Below are 8305 nucleotides of genomic sequence, written 5' to 3'. Positions count from 1 at the left end.
AGTATATCTTGGTGTCTGTAACAAAAACCTTGTTGACCAGTGTAATTATTGTTCTATTTCATTTTTAAAAATTCAATTTTTTTTTCTTTTGTATTTTTAAATTTTGTTGAGTTTGTAACAAATTTATTTGATTATTATTTTTGTTATTGTTGTTCATAGAGAATATGAATATTGTGAAAAAAATATAAGAATTTTTATTTTAGTTTTCTCTTGTTTTTTCTTAAAACACATGCAAAAAGTTTTTTTGTTTTTTTTTTTTTTTGTTTGTATTTTTTTAATGAGGTTTGCGTTTTCTGAAGATGCATATTGATAAATCTGTTTTTGTTGATGCAATTTAGACGGAAAGTGACACGAAACTGTTGTACTGCGTAATGTTACGCTTGAGGATATCAGCACATGGGCCTAATACACGTTCAAATCTGTTAAATGGATAAATAATGATTGTATTAAAATATATTATAAGAAATATGTATTGTAAAATATTTACCTCGCTCTGTCTAATTTAACACATTTCAGAGGACCTCTAGCAGTAACGGTGGCTGCTCTTGGTCTGTCCAAAAGTAGTGCAATTTCACCAAAGTAATCGCTGGGGCCCAAGCGACCAACTTCTGCTGGCTCGTCTCCTTGCTGAAAATTCAAAAAATAATTATTATTATTAAAATGAGTTTTGAACAAAATAACAAATTTAAAAAAGTTTTTAGATAAAAATAGTTATTTTTTAGAAAGCGAAATTGTTAACCCGCTTTTACATAAAAATAGTTATTTTTTTAGAAAACGAAATTTGAACCTTTTTTTTGGTATTATACATCTTTCAATTTTTGGTGCAAATGTGACCAATCATTTACAGTTTAAAGTTTTAGAAATATAGAAAAAGTTTTTGTCACGCTAAGTTTATTTGTCCTCTTACATTGTATTATTGCAGACAAATGATTTTTCACATGAATCTAGGATATTTTTGGTTCAGAAACTGAAAAATCAAAACGCAAACGAATTTTCCGAAAAGTTTTTCATTGGAAGACTTTTTTTCAAAAACAATTTCTGGGAGTTTCTGACGGTGGTGAGACGGATGCAATGAAGGATTTTTGTGTGCTGATTCCGAATCCGAAGTCAAAATTGCACTGGCACGCCAGGTTTTTAAAAAACTTGAAAATAAACAAATCAAAAACGCGGGTTATGGGTAATTTTAACGTCGCTGCCGACTTACTGCCGACCAGTGCTCTTAAACGACAGATGGATTTTTTTTATATCTAAGTATTGTCAGTTTAATAATGATAAATGTATGTATATTAAGGGTAGATATTTGTAAGTTAATAATGAATTTTAAAATGGTACTTTTGACAAATATGTAAAATATTACAAAATTTATTTTGTATCTTGGAAATATTATGATGTGATAGCTCAATTCTGATTTAAGATTAGAATTAGACATACTAAAACACTTGGAAAATTCAAATGTTGTTTCTTAAACAGAAAAAGTGATGACTACATTTTTATTAAAACTTCTCTATTAGGATTGTCAGGAGCATTGTTATTAAGTTACTTTCTAATACTTTCTAGATGAACAAAAATACATTTTAGACTTTTACTTCCTATTCATACTTTCCAATTCCATTTCTTTTTTTCATTTTCCATTCAAAAATAAAATTTAGAAACCTTGATGTTGTTTTCTTTCTTTAGAATGCGTTTTTTGTTTTGTTTTATTTATGGATTTTGAAACAAAACTTACCTCTGCCCTTCGCTGCAATACAACAGCACACCCCTCGACAATGATATAAAAATCATCACCGGCTTCACCTTGTTTTACAATTGTCTCTCCATCTTCAAATGACACCATCTCTAGAGCATCAGCAACTGTCAGTCGTTCCCATTTATCAAGGCTCTCTATTTGAAATAAAAAAAAAAAACAAAAGAAATGGTTAGAAGAATATTTAATAATATATTTATTCATAATGTTTTCTATGTAAAAATAGAAAAAAAAACATACCCAATATAGATACACGTGACAGGAATTCTTCGTACATTTTTCGCTTGCGAATTGTTGAGCCCATGAGAATTCGTCTATAGGAATCACGATCGATGCCCCACAGTTTGACATCACTTTTAGCTTTAACTGTTGCAGCACGGGGTGTGCCATAAATTAATGCTAATTCACCAAAACTGCCACCTTCACCAATTGTTGTAACCATTTCAGAATTTACAAATACCTAGAAAGAAAATGCCAATTAAATATTTGTTTTCACAAGTTTTTTTTTTGGGAAAATTATGGAAATTATGTTTAAACATTTCAAAGATTGGTGGGTTCTATATTCCAATATTTCTTGAAACAATTTTAGATGTAAAATTCATTAACTGTTCTGTTACAGGAATGTTATAGGAATGTTCTGAGTTTTAAGAAAGGAGAATGGGCATATTGGACGTTGAGCGGCCATTAATAAAATTGGTATCAAATGAAAGGACTATAACTTAGGAAAAACTTTTACTATGGACGTTTCGCAGTATTGCGTTAAGAATGTAAGAAAATGCAGTATTAGTATCGTTAATGCATTGTTGGATAATGTAGTGGTTGGATATTCAAGATAAAGGTCTTCAGATTTAGGAAAAATGAGAGAGTATCGTATTTTGCACTTAAAATACACACATAAGATACAACTTTGAGACAATCTGCATAAAGTGTTACATGCAAAAATGCATTTTATCCGTTTTTGGAGTACGTCGCAAGGATAAAACTTCTCCACTGTATATGTAAACCTTAATTACATCAAAAAATAACAAATTCATTCCTGGCCGCGCAACGTCCATATTCCATACAAACTTGCCCATTCTCCTTTAAGAACAATTTGTGTCTGTGTCTTGAATGATTTTCTCTTCCCAAAGCTTGTCCAATTTAAAGGGGTTTATATATTTTTTTAATGGTTGCTCATTAAATGAATTCCTCCATAGATTCTGTGGCGCGCATAGCACCTTTACAAATAGCATGACATTCAAAGTGAAATAACCAAAAACAAATACTCAACTCTCTTTTACCTCTTTTACCACAGAGAGATCTCATTAGTGAAAGAAAAACATAAAACTTACTCATCCTTGCAAAAAAAAGGGGTTCAATCTCGAGTCCTTAATGAACAAGTACGTTCGAAATTCACTTAAATGGAATGAAATGTCTGGCCTTTGAAATAGATTTCTCTTTTATTGAAGGATATAACCTAACCACAGTACCCACATAACAAACTTTGCTTTCTGGTGGACCAAATAGATGGGGGTTTACTTACAGAGTATTACACCGCTATGTAAAATTTTCAGAAAATATATCGGAATGAGAAATCGAAACATGTACTCTTCTCTATCAGAACGAAAAAAGAACAATCAAAATGGAAGACTGTCTAGAAAAACTTATATTTTTGTCGATTATGGTATAGTAAAATAATAATTTCTAGGTCATGGTTTTTTATTTTCTATGAGTATTGATGATTTGGCGCCACCTGATTCATAAATATTCAACAGAGCACAAACTTATATCTTCAAGATAAGACGTTCACATATTCCAAGGCTCTTAAACATTTACCTAGGTATAGACTTAAGGCAAATGAATTTCAAGTTGAACGAAAACTATATTATCAAACATGCCCCACCTCCTAAGGCTTTGAATAATTAATTTACAAATTGTGTGTACATAATATTACGTTCCCCTTGTATGCTTCATTAATAAATTATTTGGAGCAAAGTTTGTTGTTTTTTTGTTTTGTTTCATCGATAGGTTATATATAAACAATTTTATGATACAACCGAAATAACAATAAGTTTCGATGTCGTTAAATATGAGAAGGTCAATATTGGCCAAATATCTTTTTTGTTGTTTTGTTCTCAAAATAATAAGATTCTTGTTTGTTGTAAAAACTTTGACCATGATATTAAATAATGGCTGAAACTATATAAGATCTTTGTGTATCTATAAATATTTATTAGATAGGTATTGGAGGCATGACTGTCTGACGCCAGGATTTTACTTAAATGATGTTTCTTTTCTTTATTAGAAACAGTGCGTAGGTATAGGTAATGTAGCTATATGATGTTAACATTTACAAAGTATGTTCTCAAACGACCAGTAAGGGAATTTTCTAAATTAATGATGATTTGCAAGCAAAGAATTATAAAAGGACAAAGTTTGACAAGTAGGTAGTCTTACAATATCTTAATACCTAAGCCCCTAGACTAGAGCAATTTTCTTCAAACTTGATGGTTTATAGTTTTGGAAGATTTCTTAAAGAGGAAATTGAAATTTTGATTAGAACTAAAACTAACGTACCATAAGAAAATAGAAATGTTTTTTTTCTTAAAAACGGCTCTAACGATTTTAATTAAAATTTTTGTGTGTAATGTAGCAACTAAGGCGGTTGATTGGTGATAAAAAAAAACTTCTTTTAAGGTTATTTTAAATTTAAAAATTTCAAAAAACTCATTCTTGTATTTTTAAAAAAATTTTAATTTTTTTTTCTCTTTGAAAAATCAATTTTTTGAAAATGTGGTGATGATTTTTTTAATGTCGTTTTTGAGTATTTTTAATATTTTCTTAAAAGTGGCATGCCTACTCCTTTTTTTTTAAATTTGTTATACAATTTTTCTACACGGTGTCCTCTTTTAAAACAAGGAAAGTTTTAGAGTGTCTTCCTTGATGTTGTATGCGTATGAGAGACCCCGTTTTTAGGATTTTATTTTTAAAAATAATTTACCAATTTGGGGTATTTCACTGATTCAACTAGGTGCATCATATAACCAACAAGATAGGGCTCCAGCCCACTACTGACTAGAATTTAAATATTGGCTGATGAACAGTACGATAGTTTTTGGATGGGAGGAATGGGCCAGTTCAATGCCCTGCAAGATGTCTCAGCCGCATTTCTTATTCGAAAAGGGGGCAGCAGTTAGAATAAACTAATATCCACAAATAAATAACAAAAACGGACTCTATCATACATACAAAATCAAAGAAGAATTTTGATTTTTTGATTTCAACATGATCAAGCAACAAGTTATGAGGGGCACGGCAATTCTACAATTATTTGCAATGTCATATTCTAATGAACCATTGGTTTTAGTAAATAGATTTTAACCGTGTAGTCACAAAAAATATACGAAAATATGCCTTCTCTAGTAAGAATTAACATCATTAAATTTATTTCAAACAGTTTACAAGAACAATTTTGTATCTTCATATGTCACGTTTTCGTATGCTTCTTCATATTTGTTCAAAAACTATCTTATTTAATCCCAAAAAGAGCTGAAACCCCCTTTTTCGACATGTGATTAATTTGGAAAAATAATTGAAGTGTCCACGGAAAATGGCACATGTCATTTTAAACCAGTTCCACCATTTGAAAGTTGTATGCGAAAAATGCGATATTTTCGATATGCGATATGTAGCAAAACTGATTCAACAGTTTTAATTGCAGCTGATTGTCATTTTTTCGCAATAAAACGATAAGACGAACGATATAAGGGTTTTAAAAACATTTTGTTTATATTTCTTTTTTGTATATTTTCTATTTTGTCCCGCGACTGTGTAAAGTTCAAGTTCATATTTAGTTCAAACTACTATATTTCCCTTTTTCTGTGGTGCATAATGCAAGTTTTTGATAAAAAACTTTGTAACCTCAAATTTTTTTTTAAAGCTCAAGACACTGTAATACCGTCCTACCAATCTTTATATTTTGTAAAAAATTAAAATAATTGATTTGACTCACCTCGACCTCACCCATATCGATCACGTAAAAATTGTCACCTTCGTCACCCTGCTGGATAATGTTCTCGCCCATCAAATGTGTGACAGGGAACATTGCGTCGAATATGTCTGATCGTTCATTTTCGTCCAAATGTGAGAAGAGCACATTTTTGGCAATAGCCTTTGACAAGGCAGCCATAGTCTTGTAGTCCTTTGGTACGACTTTCTTCACATAACTTGTGGCATCTTCTTCGGTAACAGGTTCAGCAGAAATACCACCACGCCGACGAACTGGTGGCGCAGCAGTCTGTGGCATTGGACTCAGATCATCACAATCATCGGGACTTGTTGCCTGTTTGGAGGCATCAAGTTTTACCTGTTCCTGCAAATAAAAAAAAAAATAAAGAAAAGTTAGAAAAATTGTGTAACACTTCAATTTAAGCAAATTACTATTACAAACTTGTAAACATTCTTTTTTCGCAACAATTAAAGTTATAAATGTAAATATACAACTTATCAACTATATACTTAAGCACACGACAAGTTCTCTATAAAAAGATTTAAAAATAAACAACATTTCTATGCCCCCTCAAGAATTTTATTGCAGAAGAAACAACTTACTTTGGACTCCATAAAAAGCCTCAGCACACGCATTATTCATAATCAAGTGGTTTGTCCTAATTGGCAAAACAAGATCTTGATTTGGCCAAAAAGGTGCTAGAGTATTTTTGAACATCCAGCAACAAGCACTTAACAGTTTTATTGATTGCGTGGAAAATTGTCAAGTGGAGTTTTATTTTTTTTTTGTTTAGTTTTAAATAATTCGTGACGGAGTCATATTTTTTTCTGTCATCACCTGAATTATTAATCAATTAAACAGGCTATAAGTTCATGATGCAACAAAGCTAGAGGTGCTTGTTTTTATTGACTTCTTGATCTGCAATCAAATTATGTTACCTAAACTGTCAATCAGAAGAAGTAAAAGCAGAAAAAACAGCAAACAAACAAAAAAATTATGAGAAAAAAAAAAACGAGATAATTTGTCACTTATTTAATGTGAGGTCGATATAAGTGTTGACACCTCGAGGCTGACATTCGGAATTAAATAATTGATTAAACATGCTTATGTTATGATTAATAGTGGTTGAAAGAAATCTATTTCAGCATTATTAAGACATCAAGATATAAGATTTGAGCTTTGTTTTCATTGTCACTATTAAGTTTAACTTTCACATTCTAGGGTTATGAAAACAGATATTTTGAAATACTATCACCTAAGAGAAATTTAAGACATCAAACTAAAGCAAGGTATGCTTACAATGATGATAGGTTGTTATAAGTTGCTTATATAGATAAAATTGCTTTTATTGTTAAAACTTAAATAAAATACATATTCCATTTAATTATTTTTTCTATTAGTATCTATAAATTTTTGAAAAAAATCTTAATCGATAAAACCTTTCTTTTTGTCCTTTTTCAAAAAAAAAAAAGCCAATAAGTAAACTTTGGAGGAAAATCTGCTTCGATACCAATTAAATTAAGAAGGAGTCAATAAAAACTTTTTCATTCACAAATTAATGAGATTTAAGGATTTTTGAGCTGCATATATCAATGGCGTACAATTTTAATACTGTATTTAGCTCAAAAAATTATTTAAAATTTTATTTGAGAATGAAACAGTTTTGGTTGATTCCTGCAAAACTTTAACTGATGGACGTAAGTAGTTTTTCAAATGACGGATTCAATTATTATTAAAAAATTATTGAATTCATTTTTCTGCATATCATTGCCAGGGTTGTAAAAATATCAATTATAAATAATAATATTCGTCGAATTAGACTATTTGGTCTAACATTTTGCTTAATATTACAGTTGAAATATCAAAATTCATTTCAATTTTTTTAAATTCTTTGAGAATAAAATTTCAAAACAATAAAAAATAAAATGCACGACTGGGTCGCACGAACTTGATCTTAGAGTTCAAGCTGCTTAAATTTTTAAGACTTTTTTATATATAAATTTGAAAAATGTCAGGTACAAAAAAAATTAAAAAAAAACATAAAATTCGTTTAAAAAAAATAAAACAAAATCTGAAATCAAATTGCCCTCCAAAACAAGTATGCAGTTTTGATTTATATATTGAGATGCATTTTTAGAAAAAACAATTTCAAAATCGTTAGAGCCGTTTTTTAAAAAACTAATTTTTTATAAATAGTTTTTTGGAAAACAAATTTTAAAATAAAATTGGTATGCCATTTTGTAAAAATCACTAATCAACATCTAAACACAAAATTTCAAAAAAATTCAATGTCCCGTTTTCGAAAATTTGATTTTTCAAAAAAAAAATTTCAAAATTTTTTTAAAAGTCCAAACATTTTTTTTTTCGACATTTTATTTTTGGCTTAGTTAAAGACTTTTTATATATAAATTTTAGAAATGTTGAAATGTTAGGTACAAAAAATAAAAAAAACCATAAAATTCGTTAAAAAAAAAAATAAAAAAAAACATAAAATTCGTAAAAAAAAAAAAATAAAACAAAATCTGAAATCAAATTGCCCTCCAAAACAAGTATGCAGTTTTAATTGATATATT

General features: G+C 29.4%; 1 protein-coding gene across 4 annotated transcripts in view; it reads right to left on the bottom strand.

The window, feature by feature from the left end:
- Window positions 1-318: 318 nt before the first annotated feature.
- Window positions 319-8305, bottom strand: part of LOC129912540 (cAMP-dependent protein kinase type I regulatory subunit) — a 96981-nt gene continuing 88994 nt past the window's right edge. For all 4 annotated transcript variants that reach the window (XM_055990829.1, XM_055990832.1, XM_055990830.1 and 1 more), the window contains exons 2-6: window positions 5736-6095; window positions 1985-2204; window positions 1727-1881; window positions 488-627; window positions 319-419 (exon numbers count right to left, since the gene is read on the bottom strand). In XM_055990829.1, the coding sequence (XP_055846804.1) occupies window positions 335-419; window positions 488-627; window positions 1727-1881; window positions 1985-2204; window positions 5736-6095 (960 nt within the window). In that variant the 3' untranslated portion in view covers window positions 319-334. The remainder of the gene's footprint in view (window positions 420-487; window positions 628-1726; window positions 1882-1984; window positions 2205-5735; window positions 6096-8305) is intronic.

Source organism: Episyrphus balteatus, chromosome 2 (assembly GCF_945859705.1).
Source record: "Episyrphus balteatus chromosome 2, idEpiBalt1.1, whole genome shotgun sequence".
Classification (NCBI taxonomy): domain Eukaryota; kingdom Metazoa; phylum Arthropoda; class Insecta; order Diptera; family Syrphidae; genus Episyrphus; species Episyrphus balteatus.
The sequence above is the reverse complement of the archived record's forward strand: the minus strand, read 5'-3'. Positions and strand labels throughout refer to the sequence as shown.